Here is a 17,286-nt window from a genome sequence, read left to right as displayed (position 1 = left end):
GAGCTGGAGGAATCAGACTCCCTGACTTCAGACTATACTACAAAGCTACGTAATCAAGACAATATGGTACTGGCACCAAAACAGAAATATAGATCAACGGAACAGGATAGAAGAACACTCTTTGACATAAATCACAGCAAGATCTTTTTTTGATCCACCTTCTAGAATAATGGAAATAAAAACAAAACTAAACAAATGGGACCTAATGAAACCTAAAAGCTTTTGCAAAGCAAAGGAAACCGTAAACAAGACGAAAAGACACCCCTCAGAATGGGAGAAATTATTTGCAAATGAAGCGACTGACAAAGGATTAATCTCCAAAATATACAAGCAGCTCATGCAGCTCAATATCAACAGATGGCCAAGAAACACATGAAAAGCTGCTCAACATCACTAATGATTAGAGAAATGCAAATCAAAACTACAATGAGGTATCACCTCACACCAGTTAGAATGGGCATCATCAGAAAATCTACAAACAACAAATGCTGGAGAGGGTGTGGAGGAAAGTGAACCCTCTTGCACTGTTGGTGGGAATGTAAATTGATGCAGCCACTATGGAGAACAGTAGGGAGGTTCCTTAAAAAACTAAAAATAGAACTACCATATGACCCAGCGATCCCACTACTGGGCATATACCCAGAGAAAACCATAATTCAAAAAGACACAGGCACCCCAATCTTCATTGCAGCACTATTTACAATAGCCAGGTCATGGAAGCAACCTAAATGCCCGTTGACACACAAATGGATAAAGAAGATGTGGTACATATATACAATGGAATATTGCTCAGCCATAAGAAGGAATGAAATTGGGTCATTTGTAGAGACGTGGATGAATCTAGAGACTGTCATACAGAGTGAAGTAAGTCAGAAAGAGAAAAACATATATCGTATATTAACGCATATATGTGGAACCTTGAAAAATAGTACAGATGAACCGGTTTGCAGGGCAGAAATTGAGAAACAGATGTAGAGAACAAACGTATGGACACCAAGTGGGGAAAGCGGTGTGGGGCAGGGGTGGTGGTGTGATGAATTGGGAGATTGGGATTGACATGTATACACTAATATGCATAAAATGGATGACTAATAAGAACCTGCTGTATAAAAAAATAAATAAAATAAAATTCAAAAATTTAAAAAACCCCACAATGTTGAGTAACTTGTTATACTTTATATCCAACCTCAGTGTCTACCTTTGCAAAATTTTGGGACTAATGGTACGTGGAACCTAACTGAGACACTGTGATTTAAATAAGAGAGGATTTTTAATTCGAATTAAGTACATATAGGATTCCAGCTTTAGTGGGTGTTACTGTCTCCCCAGTATCCATTCCACTGTGGCTCCCCCATTCTATAGGGTAGATTCTATTTGGACTGAGTTTTTCCAGGTGATCCCATCTGTATCGCCCATGTTTTCCTGTCTCATGAGTAAAATTCTCTCACTTCCATTTTATGAATTTTGTCAAGTGGCCCCTTAGTTATCTATAAATGCATAATTCTAATTACACATAATTCCAGTGTTTCCATTTGGTGTTTGGAGGCTATCTTTAAGGAGTCTGAGATTTTTCTGTCCCTTTTCCTGTTGACAAAGGGAGAAAAGCAAAACAATTTCTATAGTAGTATCATATGCAGTAGTTTTCTTGTAGTTATTCCTCCACATAATTATAGCCAACATTCAACTGTCCCTTAAGAAAATTCATGATATGACTTTCTAAACAGAATTTAGAAACTAATTAATTACAATACAAAAGACTTCTTTACCAAAAATACATTCAAGGGCTCCTTTTAAAAAGCAAACTTTTGTTGCACATAATTAAAGAATCATAGACCTTGATGGGTCTTTTATGATCATCTTTACAAATAAATTGAAATGAAGTATTCTTTTCAAGGGAATGATCACTTTGTTATTTTCACCCAGTGTTTTCACCCAGTGGGATCTATGTAGCCATAATAAAGAACGAGGACATTCTATACGAGCTGAAATGGAGAGATGCTCAGGATAGAATGTGAAGTTGAAAAAGGGGCAAGCTGATCAATCTTAGCATCTCTAGATGTGGAGCAACCAGACAATTGTGATGGAATAGCACCAGCTGTGTATTCTTGCCAAAAAGTGGAACCTGAATCTAACCAAACCTCTAGAGCTAAGTTTCATTTATAGGAAATACAAAGCGGAATACTTTAAATGATGCCACAAGGAAACAGACAAACCCAGAATATGGAACAGTGCACAGGACAATTGGTTTGTACAACTAGCCGATGGCAGGGGGAAAGGAGAAAGGACTGTCCTCAGTTAAAAGAGACTTAGGTGTCATAACAACCAAATGCAATGTAGGGAGCTGTTTAGGTCTGGACTTAAACCTATTATAAAAGGACATTTTTGAGATAATCAGGGGAATTTGATTATGGACTGAAGAATCAGGTGCTAAGACATCATTATTAATTATGTCTTGTATGATAATGGTATTATGGTTACATAGCAGAGTGTCAATTTTTGGGAAACAAGATGCACACTGAAGTCTGTAAGGGTGAGATAACATGACATCTGGGATTTGTTTTAAAATGAAAATTTGATAATTTTGAATTTGTGTATTGGGAGTATGTACTATTCTCTGCTTTTGATATGTCAGAAAATGTTAATGAAAAATAGTAAATAGAAAATGCAAGGTAAAAAAAAAAAGCTTTAATGAGGAAATGTGTGAAAAATCCTTGTGCCTGGTTCATAGTTGAGAAGTATCAGCTGCTAATATTACCAGTGTTTAGGAACTATTCCCCTAAGTTCTGTTTCTGTTACTGCATCCCAAAACTCCGTGGCTTGAAACAACAGTCATCTCTTATTTAGCTCATGAGCCTCCGGCTTGGGCAGCACTTGACAGGGAAGGCTCATGGCTGCTCCAGCATCTACCTGGGTGGATTTACTGAGGGCTGGAGGATTCACTGCCAAGCTGGCTCACTCGCTCCGCTAGCAAGCTGGTGCTGGCTGCTGGCTGGGAGTTCAGCCAGGGTTGGGGGCTGGAAGACTCAGTTGCCCCCAGTGTGGGCTTCTCCACGTGACCTGAGCTTCCTCACAGCATGGTGGCTGGGTTCCAAGGGTGACCATCTCCAAAGAGAAAGCTGTGTGGAAGCTGTGTTGCCTTTTATGACCCAGCACTGGAATTCCCACCGCATCACTTCTGCTGTACACAATTAGTTGAGACAGTCCTGAAGGCTCACGCAGATTCAAGGGGAACGGACATTGACTTTCTTCTTGTTGGAAGGTGGTGGGTAGCAAGGTTGTGGAAGACATATGGGACTAGGAATATCGTTGTGATTGCTTTTGGAAACGACAGTCTGGAGGGGCTAGATATTAGGTGATTTCCAGTCTCAACAACCCTGATATATCACCATGCAGGAAGTTTATTTTCCACTCTTTAGGATTATTCCCTTAGGAGGACATCTCCTGGAATAGGCATGTCAGTGACTAACAAGGCTTTAAACAATAAAGGCTTTTCATTATCTTATATAACAAGAAAGCTGGAGGTAGGCAGTTCCAGGTTTAGGGATGTGCTCAATGGTGCCATTAAAAGCCCAGGCTTCTTCTCTTTGTCCACTCTGCCTCCTCAGTGTGTTGGGTTTCTGTCATCAAACTTGTCACCTTATGGATGTGAGATGGCTGTTGTAGTTGCAGGTATCACCTCCTCAGATGTGGCATTCAAACAAGGGACAGGCACTTTCTCTCTCTCTCTCTCTCTCTCTCTCCCCCACCCCCAATCTCTCCCCAACCCTAATATTTTTAACAAGGATGAAATTCTTTCCTCAAAGCCCCAAGCAGATATCTCCTTAGGTCTCTTTGGCCAAAACGGGTCACATGGTTTCCATTAGCTGCAAGGGAGGCTGGGAAAACAAGTCTCTGGTCTTTCTAGCCTCCATCCTGAGAGGTGGGCTTTGTCAGCCAGGAAGAAGAGGAAGTGGAGTGGCTTTAGGGAAGTCAACCAACAGGGGTGGGGGTGGCAATTCCTAGATCAAAAGGTATGAACTGTTAAAAAAAATTTTTTTAATCAAAGTTTAATAAAACAGAAAGTGCCCAAATTATTAAGGATATAGCTTGATGAATTTTCACAAGGTGAACACTAGTATCCAGATTATACACAGAGCATTGCCAGCCCCTCAGCAGCTCCCCCAGACCCCTTTCCACTCACCACCCCCAGTCACTGGCAGCATAGGTTCCTTTTGTCTGTTTGGGGACTTTATATAATTGGAATCATGCAGTACAGCTACATTGTGTCTGGTTTCTCTCCTTCAACATTATGTCCATGCAATTCATCCATACTGATGTGGGTAACGGTAAATTGTTAAGCATTGTTGTATACTATTCCATTGAGAGTTTGAGAGTTTATTCATTTGAGAGTTTCAAGGTTGGAGTTATTATGAATTGTGCTGCTTGGACATTCCCGTGCATGTCCATGGATGCCCACGTGCACACGTTTCTGTCACGGAGTTACCTAGGAGAGGAATCGCTGGGTCGCTGGGGTGCCTGCCTTCAGTTTTAGTGGATGCTGCCCAACAGTTTCCCAACAATGCAGTGTGTGAGCGTTCCAGTTTCTCCACATCCTCACCAACACCTGGTAGTGTCTGCCTTTACATTTAGCCATTCCTGGGGAGCGTGTAGTGCTATCATATTGGGGTTTTCATTTGCGTTTCCCTGAAGACTATGGGTCAGTGCCTTTTCATTGCTTACTCTGGGTCATCTCTCACAAAGCGCCCGGTCAAGTCTGCATAACTGTGACCCGTTGGAAGCCCTGGATGCACACTGAGTAATTGTTTTCCAAAAGAGCTGTGCACGTGTGGCTGCCCCTGCGCCACTGCCAGTGCTCCACTCTTTTGGGCACCCCATCTTCTGGGCACACACAACCCTGAACCAGGGTGCACAGCATGCAGGCAGAGCAGGGCTGGGTTTTTAGCTCCGCTGCCCCCACCGCTGGGAGCCCTTCTTGCAACAACCCATGGCCATGCCTGATGGCCCCACCCGCCTCACATTGTACCAAGAGCCTCGCTTTGACCAGCTGGGCCATGCTCAGAGGAGATGAGAACGAAATGAGAGTTTGCTCAGGCTGGGTGCATTTATGCTGGAGAAAAAAATGACTCCGGGGCACTTGCTCAGTGGCTGCAAATAACCAAAGGGCTGTTCTGGGGCCCAGGAACCAGATTTGTTGTAGGAGGCCTAGAGGCCAGAACCAGGCAGGCGAATTTTAACTCAATACAGGTTAGGCTGTGAAAGTTCCATGAGGTCCGGGTTAGTGCTATAGCATAAAGCCAAGCACACAGTAGGCACCTAATATGTACCTTCTGGATGAAATGACTGCTTAATAGAGCTATCCTGCCGTGGAATGGGCTGTCAGGGGGTGGGGGAAGGTAGTGAGCTCCCTGGCACTGTGAATGTGCAAGGTCAGGCAGGTGACCATTGTGAAGGGATGTCACAGAGGGAGCAATGCCTTTGGTGCCTGCTGCCCTGCATGGTATGAAAGATTCTCCCAACCCCTAGACTCTGTGAAGCTTTGAATTATCCATGCTGGGATTCAGTAAAGGCAGGCTGATTGCAGTATTAGCTGAAGCAAAATCTAATTAGGAAGGCAAATTGATTTCCAAAAAAAGAAGTGGATGATGTGTTCCCAGGACTGTTAGAAATGGCTTTTTAATTGTCTGCTCCTTTGTATTATTCATGCAATTGTGTGCCTTTGTGAGCTCAGTTGGTCTCTCACTTTCCTCCCACTTCCCTCTCTCCCTCCCGCCATGCTTAGCACTGTCTCTGTCCCAACTCCTTCAAGCCTGGGCTGGGCCATTCCTCAGGGACAGCTGGGGGGCCCTCGGGGGAGACGGAAACAGAAAAATGCTGGGGAGGGGCCCCTGGGGAGGGGGCCTCCCAGGCCCCCCCCGGCCCCCAGGCCCAGAGGCCAACAGGGAACCACACAGAGCTGAGAGCCAACCTTTCTGCCCTCACCCCCATCCCAGGTAGCCCGGTCGCAGGGGAAGGGCATCTTCCTCTTCCGGAGACTGAAGGACATCATGGACTGGAAGAAGGTGAGCTTGCCCCTCCCCCTTCCTGCCCAAACCCTCCTTTACCCTTGCATGAATGAGGGGCCCCTCCTCCTTGCCCTCAAAGCTTGGAGGGCTGGCAGAGAAGCTCTGCCCACAGGCCTGCCTACCGGTGCAGGGTCTCTGGAGCCAAATTGCCTGGGTTCAAATCCTGACTTTGCCACTTAATAGCTGTGTGACCTTGGGCAAGTCACTTCACCTCTCTGTGCCCCAGTGAATCCGTGAGTTAACATGTCTAAGAGAACGGTGCATTCTTTTCCTGGGCCTCCTGCTCACCTGGCTGCGGAGAGTTTGGCTAACTCTTCCTCCAGTTCCTGGACCGAGCCTGAGGCAGGTCCCTCCCTCCCCCAACCCCGTCCTTGTCACGACAGAAATCCTGGTCCCAATCCTGCCTCAGCAGCTGTGTGGTCCTGGGGAAATTGCTGAACCCCTTAGAGATGATAATGTGCCGGGTGGGTGTGAGGAGCAGGATGACAGAACTCCACAACCGGCAGCACCTACCGTGTCAGCAGGCTCACAGCAGGTGCTCAATAAATGAATTTTTCTTCCTCACCGTGTGTCCTGATTCCTCCCATGAAACTGTCAGGGCACCGCTGGGAAGAAGCTCACCAGCTTGGAGGCTCAGCCAGCTCGGAGCGCTGTCAACGCCTCTGGCAGCCACATGAGTTTAGGTGGGGGTAGCCCTGGGTCCCAGAAAGAGAAGACCTGGCTGCCTCGATATTGAAGCAGCTTGGGGGTGGGGGTGATGGTAGGTGTAGAAAATTCTGGCCCTTGGGCCCAGAAGCTCTGAGTTCCAGCGCTCACTGCCACTGGCTGTTGTGTGACCTTACCAGGTGTGTGACATTTGCCTTTGGGCCTTGGTTTTCTCACAAGGTTACTGTGAACGGGACAGTGGGTGGGAAAGGGCTTTGCAGATGGTGAGGTGAAAAGGAGCATGCTACCCTCCTGAGCTGGGCTGGCCTGCAAAGAATTAGCAGGTAGAGAAGGGAGAGGAATGTCCTTGGAGGCCTGGGTGGTGCTCCAGGCAGCACTGACCAATGGAACTTTCTACAGTGGTGGGAATGGTGCACACCTGTGCTCTCCAATGCCCTGACCACCAGCGACATGTTGATATACTGAACACTGGAAATGAGGCTAGTGCGACTGAAGGACTGGATTTTTAATTTATTTCCTCTTTTGCTGAGGCAAAATGTACACAAAATTTACCAGTTTAACTCTATTTGTGTACAATTCAATGGCATTAAGTACATTCATAGTTTTGTGCAACAATCACCACCATCCATTTCTAGAACATTTTCATCTTCTCCAGCTGAAACTTGTAGCCATTAAACACTAATCCCCTCCTGCCCCCCTGCCCCCAGCCCCTGGCAACCACCCTTCTGCTTTCTGTCTCTATGAATTCCACTACTCTAGGTGCCTCCTATAAGTGGAATCATACAATATTTGTCCTTTTATGTCTGGCTTATTTCACTTAGCATGAAGCCTTTAAGTTTCATCCATATTGTAGCATGTAACATCATTTCCTTTTAATCAATTTAAATAGAAATGTACATAGCCACATGTGGCCAGTAGCTGCCCTATTGGGAAGCACAGATCTAGAGGTTAAATAATACCCAGGCTCTGGGCCCAGCGTGTGTGGGCCCACTTCCCAGCTGTACCACCAATAGGCTGTGTTACCATGGGCAAGTCGCTCCCCGTCTCTGTGCTTCAGTTTCTCATCTGTAAAATGGGAATAACATTAGTACTTTCCCGACAGGGTTGATTTAAGGATCAGATCATATACCCCCAAGTAGAGTGCCTATCACAATGCCTCGTACACAGGAAATGCTAAAAAAATGTTAATAACAATTATTATTACAACTAGGACACAAGAAGTTCTGCTGACCAGAAAGGTGATATTCCCGTGGAGAACTATGTAGCTCAGCGTTACATTGAAAATCCCTACCTGATAGGAGGTAAGATGGCTGTGTCTGCTCCTGCCCTTCCATGGAACGATCGGTCAGTCAGTCAACAAGCCTTGATTAGCAGCCCAACCTGGGCTCAGCCTGACACCAGGCATGATGGGATGCAAAGACAGAATCCCATCCTGCGTGCTCCCACCTCCCAGCCGTTGCCCCCACCTCCCAGCCGTTGCCCCTTAGGTTCCCCCTGCCTGGCATGCCCTTCCCTCTCCCTTCCTGGTTCACTAAAATCCTCTTCATTCTTCAAGAACCAGCTCCTTCATGCGTTTACCCAAAAACAAATATTTACAAAGTGCCTAGTCAGTGCCAACCCTTGTCCAGGGTGCTGGCTGCCCACCCTGCTCTCCTGGAGCTTACACTCCGATGAGCAGACAGCAATAAACCAGAAACAAAGAAGTAAGACAGTTCCACACAGCGGTGAGTGTTATGAAGTAAATCAAGTGCAGAGTGAGGGAGGGCCTCTCTGCAGAGGTGAAGGGAGCTGAAACCTGAATGACAACTAGGGGTCACCCGTGGGTAGATTTGGAGGGAGGGGGAGCTGTAAGGACCAAGGGCCTGAGGTGGAACCAGGCTATCGCGCATGAAACCTTCTCGGATTTCCCCAGGCCGTCTCCACCTCTGCTTTTCCCACACGGGGGCTGTGAAGTACTGACACGTCAGGCAGTATGTGAGCAGGGGCGTCTTGGGAGGGTCTGGTCTGAGAGGAGCCGGTGCTCCGAAGGGCTCAACATCACTTACCTCCTCTCACTTCCTCAGCGATGTCCTTCCCCAGGGGCAGTCCGTGGTGTCTCCTCCACCCCTCCCTTTCCCAGTGACCCCATCCTCTCTCGTGGCTTTAACCACCACCCAGATCCAGTGACTCCCAGCTTTCTGTCTCTAGCCGAGACGTTGCCCCGCACCCCAGACCCTGATGTCCTGCAGCCTGTATCATCCCCTCGCAGGCAACTCTCGGCAACTCGAATCCAACAGGACTAAAATCCAGCCCTTGTCCGCCCCCCACCATCTGGCTCGCCCACCAGCCTCCCGCGGGGGACACAGCCCTCGCACCCCCAAGCCAGAAGGTGGAGACCGTCCTGGGAGCACCCCTCTCTTCCCTCCCACATCCGGTTCTTCATCAGCCTCCCATGCAGCTTTTGAACCTGCTGGCCACCTCCTTCCCAGTTCCGGCCCCTGTCCTCTCCCTCCAGGGCAACACGCCAGCCTCCGCACCGATGCCCACTGCTCTGGCCCCCTTCGCCCCTCTCCAAACACAGTTGCCAGAGGGATCGGACGCGCTTCAGTAGCTTCCCATGGTTGGTAGAACAAAATCCAAAACCTGCACGTGACCTGACCTCAATGACATCTCCTTCTGCTTGCCCTTGGACCAAGCTCTTTGTGGCCTCTGGGCCTCTGCTCAGGCAGCTCCTCCGGCTCGAAGGCCCCGCCCCATCTGGGCTAGGCAGGCACCCGGTACCTCCTGCGGCTCACTGGTATTCACATCTGCCTGTCAACTGTTGTATCCCCCAAACCTAGCATGGTACACAATCAATATTTGTTACACTGATTAATTCTTTCCTTGCCTGACAGGCCGCAAGTTTGACCTGCGCATCTACGTGCTGGTGATGTCGGTGAGTGACCAATACAGGTGCCTTCCTCCAGTGGCGGGGAAGGGACAGTTGGACTGGCGGACAGGGGCAGAAGCCATTCTGGGGGCACCCATGCCTGGGAGAGCCCAGCGGGTGGGTAAACAGATCCAAGCTTTGCCGACTCAGAGACCCCAGCAACTGGATTGTCCCTCCTGCCTTCCTTCTTTATTCATTCAGTCATCCACGGTAACCACAGCTAGCGTTTATTGAGCGCACCAGGCCCAGTATTTAGCAAGTTTTATCTCATTCAGTCCTCCTAATAACCAGGGAGGTAGGATCTTTTATTAGCCTCATTTTACAGATGAGGAAACAGATCAGAGGGACTGAGTGACTTGCTTGAGGTCACACAGATGGTGAGTGGGTGGCAGAGCTGGGGTTTGGATCCAGGCATCCTACTCTCTTAACAAATGAGGTGCTGTACTCCCTCCCTCCACCCATGCATTCGACGAACACTTAAACCTTCATGGTGCAATATTCTATGCTGGGAACAGGATATAAGGGTGTCCAAGACAGGCTCGGCCCCTGTCCTCCTGGAGCTTACAGTCTGGTGGGGAATATGGACACACCATGAGCTGGTGGGTGTCACATGTGGTGGTGGAGCAGAGAAGACACCCATTAATTTTGCTCCCTTCTGCATCTCCCTACCCCTACTTCTACCTCCAGGGAAGGAGGGAGATCGAATCAAAGGAGGCTGATGCTTTGAGCAAATTCATGAAGGATGATGTGGGAAAGAAGGCAGGGCATGCCAGGCGGAGGAAACAGCAGGTGCAAAAGCTAGGAGTTGTGAAAGTGCTGGTATTGATTCCCCTTCCCTTTTCTCTCTCTCCATTTCCACCTCCCCCACAGTACATGCCGCTGCGAGCCTGGCTGTACCGGGATGGCTTCGCCCGATTCTCCAACACCCGCTTCACGCTGAACAGCATTGATGACCAGTGTATCCTGGCATCCCACCCCCCACCCCTAAGCGTTCCCCACATACCCTGCTCTGCCTGTCCTCTGACTGGTCCTGAGATAACTCATTCATTCCACAGATGTTTGCTGAGTGCCAGGCTCTGGTCTGGGCACAGGAGATACAGCAGTGAACAAGACAGCCCTGGTCACTTCCCTTCCGGAGCTTACAATCTTGAGGAGATGGGGGATCCTCCAGTGATCTGAGGAGAGCAGCCCTGCTCTGCTCAGAGCAACTCACCCCAAGCTTCTCTGCTTGATGATCATTTCACATTGATTCATGTTCATAGGATAGGAGTGTTTGAGTCCCTTTGGAGAATGTTTGCGCCCTTTTACGTGCCTAGTCATCGGCTCACTCATTCACTTGAATACAATGTCCTTTTCACCCATCAAATTGACAGATATGAAAAATTTGATAACACGCTATATTGGCGAGGCTAGGGGAGTACATACACTGCTGGTGGAATGTGAACTGGTACAACCGCTTAGGAGGCAATCTGACAAATTATCAAAAGACAAATGCACGGACCCTCTGACCCAGCAATTCCCTTCTGGAGTTTATCCTGCAGGTACACTAACAATATAGTAAAAGAGGGGGTTAAATGTTATTCACTGCACAGCCTTGTTGTGAGATTAAAAAAAGAAAATAACTAAATGAATGACTCATTTATACAGAGGAGTACTATACAGCTGTTTAAAAGGAACAGGGGAAGGTGCTTTATGTACTGATGTGAAATAATCTCCAAGATGTATTGTTATCTGGAAAAAAACAAAGTCTAGAACTTTGTGGAAAGTATGCTCCCATTCATGTTAAAAAGTATATCTCTGTATATGTTTTTATCTGTGCATAGATATCTCTGGAAGGATGTAGAAGAAACTGGAAACAGAATTTGCCTTTGGGAGGAGAAATGGGTAGGTAGGGACTGGGGTGAGAAGGAGATACTCCTTATATACATTTTTATACCTTTTGACTTTTGAACTATGTGAATGTATTATCTGGTTCAAATATAAACATCAGAGATGGTTTTTAAGATTTTCAGACATGAGCATCAGAGGAAAAGGGGTAGACGATCAGAAATATTTAGGAGATAAATCAGCAAGACTAGATTACCTGCATATGGGAGAGGTGGAAATGGCAAGTGATGTTGCCAAACTTCTGGCTTGGGCAAATCCAGCTGATGCTTTTAGTCAATTCACATCACTGTGCCTTCATCATTCAATTAAGTGTCTGTCCAAGGTAATACATTCCCTACGTGATAGAAGGGCGTAGGCCCTCCTGAGAATTTTCTACAATTTGTTTCTTTCTACTTAGCCAACTTCAGCCTTTCCAGCATGTTTGTTCTATTTTGTGATTCTAACAAGCCTTTACCATATGCAACGCATCAAGTTTATTTTACTTTCACTTTTGGCCACCTCATTTCTTATTAAAGTTAAATGATACATGTAAAGCACTTAGACAATGCCTAACCCAGAGTGACTACTCAGTACAGGTTAGTGGTCTCCCGGCCCCCATTTAAAAGTGCTTGCTAATCTCCAGGCACCACGGGGCCTTATTAAACTGAGGCCTCTCCCAGGGCTAGTTTCTGTTTAATGAGGCTTTGCTGTTTTCACAGTGAGTGAATACACGTAATTTTCCATCCCTTCTTTTAATTGTTCTTAATTTTTAAATACTGAAATATTTAAATTCTATGAAAACTGCAGGAAAAGCTGTAACAGAAATCTATGCATCTACCATCCAGATTTAGCAGATATTAATATTTTGCCATATTTGCTTTAGATACACAGCAACTTTTAAAATAATAAAGCAACTTGGGATCACAAAATAATAATATATAATATTATTAACCTGACTTTAAATAAGTATATATAATATATATAGTTTACACACAATTATTCAAACACATATATGCATGTACACACACCCAAAATATAAAAATATTCACCTCAACACTGTAGTAGTAAACAAGCAGAAACAGCTTAACCCACCCTAGAGGGATGGTGAAATGAATGATAAAGCATTTCCAGGATGCTGTGTAGCTGTTGAATACAATGAGGTGATTGAAATGTCATGGAAAAGTACCTACAGGAATTCCCTAGCGGTCCAGTGGTTAGGATTCTGCACTTTCACTGCTGAGGGCCTGGGTTCCATCCCTGCTTGGGAACACTAAGATCCCACAAGCTGCAAAGCGCTGCCGAGAAAAACAAACAAACAAAAAAACCATGAGGTGGAAACAACATGTGCGGTGTAGAACTGGGACGTGTTTACAATCCCATTTTTGCTTTTAGGGAAGTACGTTTCTGTTTAGAGGAAAGTATGAAAGGATATTCATGAATCTATGAACTTTGAAAAATTCAGAGGATTAGAATCAGGTCAGGAAACATTTACTTTCAACTTTACACATTTCTCTATATTATGAACTGTCCTTTCTAACCGCTATGAATTACTTTAATAGTAAAGATAATAAAACATTTAAAGGATATAGCCTTCATAATAAAAGTATAGCTCTTTAAAGACAAATCAGAAAATACAGAAATGAACAAAAAGCGGGGAGGGAGGAAAAGAAACCTTTTCTAGTCACACTTTCTAGAAATAGCTACTTACCTTTTTGATGTCTTTCCTCCCAGGTTTTTTGTTGTTGTTTGGCCTTTTATATATGAGTGATCCCACTGTATAAGTATAACCTTTTTTTCTCTGAACATTAAGTATTTTCCTTATAGACATTTTTTATTAGTTACAAAGTATTCCACTGAATAGATTTACTGGTTTACTAATCCTACTTGCTGCAGGCATTTGGGAAGTAGTCAATTTCTTCCTATTATGACAAACAATGCTGCAAAGAAACATATTTTTTTCATAAATCTTTTACTATATTAAAATTTTTTCCTTTGTGTGATGCCACAGAGGTATAAATACTGGGTCAAGGGCATTGGCCAGATTGTTTTCCAGAAGATTCTTCATATTTTTACCCTCCCACTGACAGGGCCCATTTCATCCCAGCTCCCCAGTACTGGGGACGATCAATTAAAAAACACATTTCCAGGGCTTCCCTGGGGCGCAGTGGTTAAGAATCTGCCTGCCAGTGCAGGTGACACGGGTTCAAGCCCTGGTCCTGGAAGATCCCACATGCTGCAGAGCAACTAAGCCCGTGCGCCGCAACAACTGAAGCCTGCGTGCCTAGAGCCTGTGCTCCACAACAAAAGAAGCCACCACAATAAGCCCGCGCACCGCAATGAAGAGTAGCCCCCACTCACCGCAACTAGAGAAAGCCCGCGCGCGGCAACGAAGACGTCACACAGCCAAAAATAAATAAATTTATTTTAAAAAAAAACACATTTCCAAAACAATTGGCATATCTAGGTGAAGCATATATGGGAATTCATTGTACTATTCTTGCAAGTATTCTGTGGGTTTTAAATTTTTTCCCAATAAAAAGGTTAAAAAAAATGTAACTGACTTGATGGGGAAGCAGATTTTTTGCCTTAGAATTTGCATCTCTTCCAATTTGCATTTTCCCCCCATTTACATCCCTTTAAAATTGTGTATCTTTTATTACTAGAAACTTTGGGCACTTTCCCAGATAGTCTTTTACCAGTTATATTTTCTCTTTTATGTTTTCATATCCTTTATCTATTTACCTATTAGGGTCATACAATTTTATTGTTAACAACTTATGCGTGACTTTCACGTGACGAAACATTAGCCGGTCATATTTGTTACAAATCTTTTCTCTAGTCATGTTTGCCTTTCATTTTTGCCTTTACATCTGATTAATTTCCTTTTCATATAGTTGACTATATCCACTGATTTCCTCTGTGATTTCTATTGTCATTTCTAAGATAAGAAAATCCTTTTCCCCCTGAAGATTTCACAGCTAATCAGTTCCACTTCTCTATGAATTGGACCATTTGTTTGCTTACTCTTTGCCACTTAGCTTGTTGGTCCATTGGAACCTGGTTTCAGGTCCATCTGTGGAGAGGGGAGGCTCTGAGGTCAGCTGACCAGTCACCCACTCTCCTCTTTTAGCCTCTGCTTCTCCCTGGAAACTAGGGAAGTCCCTGACTTCTCCTCCCCCCACGCAGGAGCAGTGTGCAGAGAAATGTGAGTGTTTCCTCCATCACAAGGGAGCGATTTCCCCTCTTAAAGCCAGTAACTCACTTTGTCTGAACATCCTCTTTTTCCATTTTTTAAATAACAATTGTATTGTGATATATTCACATACTACACAGTTCACCCAGTTAAATCATACAACTCAATGGCTCTTTTCTGTAAAAAATAAATTTATTTATTTATGGTTGTGTCGGGTCTTCGTTGTTGCACACGGTCTTTCTCTAGTTGTGGCGAGTTGGGGGGGTCGTTGCAGTGTGCAGACTTCTCATTTTGGCGGCTTCTCTTGTTTCAGAGCATGGGCTCTAGGCACGTGGGCTTCAGTAGTTGTGGCACATGGGCTCAGTAGTTGTGGTTCCTGGGCTCTAGAGCATAGGCTTAGTAGTTGTGGCACATGGGCATATTTGCCCTGCGGCATGTGGGGTCCTCTGGACCAGGGCTCAAACCCGTGTCCCCTGCATTGGCAGGCGGATTCTTAACCACTGCACCACCAGGGAAGTCCCAACTCAATGGTTCTTATCATCTTCACACAACCATCACCACATTCGGTTTTAGAACATTTTCACCATCCCCCAAAAGAAACTCCATATTCATTAGCTGTCGTTTCCCATTTCCCTCCAACCCCACTTCCCAGCCCTATGCAACCACTTTTTACTCTATATGTTTGCTTATTCCGGACATTTCATATAAATGGATTCATATAATATGTGGTCTTTTGTATCTTCTTTTATTAAGCATAATGTTTTCAAAGTTCATTCATGTCATAACCTGTATCAGTACTTCATTCCTTTTTATTGCTAAGCAATGTTCCATTGTGTGGATATAGCACATTTATTTATCCATTCATTGGTTGATGGACATTTGGGTTGTTTCTACGTTTGAGCTATTATTAATAATGCTGCTATGGACATTTATGTACAAGTTTTTGTGTGGACATAGGTTTTTATTTCTCTTGGGTATATACTAGGAGTGAAGTTGCTGGTCACATGGTAATTTTATGTTTCACCTTTTGAAGAACCACTAAACTATTTTCCAAAGCACTGCACCATTTTACGTTCCCACCAGCATGGTAGGAGAGTTCCAGTTGCTCCACATCCTTGCCAAACATTTGTTATTATCTGTCCTTCTTTATTATAGCCACCCTAGGGGATGTGAAGTGGTTTTGATTTGCATTTCCTTGATGACTAATGATGTTAAGCATCTTTTTTTGTGCTTCCTGGCCATTTGTAAGTCTTTGGAGAAATTTCTACTCAAAGTCTTTGCCCATTTTCTCATTGGGTTGTCTTTTTTATTGTTGAGCTGTAAGTTTCTAAATGTATTTTTAATACTGCTCCCTTATCAGATACATGATTTACAAATATTTTCTTCCATTCTGTGGGTTGTCCTTTTTATTTTTTAATATATATTGTTCCATTGTTTGTTTTCTCTTTTTTAAATGTTTATTTATTTATTTATTTTTGGGTCGGGTCTTAGTTGCAGGCACACGGAATCTTTTTGTTGCAGGGCGGGCTCTTCGTTGCAGCGCGCAGGCTTCTCTCTAGTTGTGGCGTGCAGGCTTAGTTGCCCAACCAGGGATCGAACCTGCATCCCCTGCATTGGAAGGCAGATTCTTAACCACTGGACCACCAGGGAAGTCCCTGGTTGTCCTTTTTTTTTTTAAGGACTATTTTTTAGAGCAGTTTTAGGTTCATAGCAAAATTGAGAGAAGGGTAGAGAGATTTCCCATATACCCCCTGCCCCCACACGTGCATAGCCTCCCCCATTATCAACACCACTCACCAGAGTGGTACATTTGCAACAATTGATGAAACTATGTTGATACATCATAATCACCCAAAGTCCATCGTTTACATTAGGTTGTACATTCTATGGGTTTGGACAAACGTATAATGATATGTATCCATCATATTGTATCATACAGAGTAATTTCACTGCCCTAAAAATCCTCTGTGCACTGCCTTTTCATTTTCTTCATAATGTCCTTTGAAACACAAAAGTTTCTAATTTTGATGAAGTCGAATTTATCTACTTTTTCTATTGCCACCTGTGCTTTTTTAAAAATCTCAATGTAATTTTTTTTTACATCTTTATTGGAGTATAATTGCTTTACAATGTTGTGTTAGTTTCTGCTGTACAACAAAATGAATCAGCTAGATGTATACATATATCCCCATATCCTCTCCCTCTTGAGCCTCCCTCCCACCCTCCCTACCCCACCCCCTCTAGGTTGTCACAAAGCATTGAGCTGATCTCCCTGTGCTATGCAGCAGCTTCCCACTAGCCATCCATTTTGCATTTAGTAATGTATATTTGTCAGTGTTACTGTCTCACTTCATCCCAGTTTCCCCTTCTCCCCCCGTGTCCTCAAGTCCATTCTCTACATCTGCATCTTTATTCCTGCACTGCCACTAGGTTCATCAGTACCGATTTTTTAGATTCCGTATATATGCATTAGCATACGGTATTTGTTTTTCTCTTTCTGACTTACTTCACTCTGTATGACAGACTCTAGGTCCATCCACCTCATTACAAATAACTCAATTTCGTTCCTTTTTATGGCTGAGTAATATTCC

At 44.6% G+C, this 17,286-nt stretch overlaps 1 protein-coding gene across 1 annotated transcript in view; it reads left to right on the top strand.

The window, feature by feature from the left end:
- The window catches only part of TTLL9 (tubulin tyrosine ligase like 9), a 47,765-nt gene that overhangs the window by 17,082 nt on the left and 13,397 nt on the right, over positions 1-17,286 (top strand). Inside the window, exons 4-7 of the mRNA XM_024128573.1 lie at positions 5,991-6,059; positions 7,939-8,029; positions 9,602-9,642; positions 10,507-10,594. Of these exons, the coding sequence (XP_023984341.1) occupies positions 5,991-6,059; positions 7,939-8,029; positions 9,602-9,642; positions 10,507-10,594 (289 nt within the window). The remainder of the gene's footprint in view (positions 1-5,990; positions 6,060-7,938; positions 8,030-9,601; positions 9,643-10,506; positions 10,595-17,286) is intronic.

The sequence above is a fragment of the Physeter macrocephalus genome, chromosome 14 (assembly GCF_002837175.3).
Source record: "Physeter macrocephalus isolate SW-GA chromosome 14, ASM283717v5, whole genome shotgun sequence".
Classification (NCBI taxonomy): domain Eukaryota; kingdom Metazoa; phylum Chordata; class Mammalia; order Artiodactyla; family Physeteridae; genus Physeter; species Physeter macrocephalus.
Note: the sequence above shows the minus strand (reverse complement) of the source record. Positions and strands in the feature narration are given on the sequence as shown.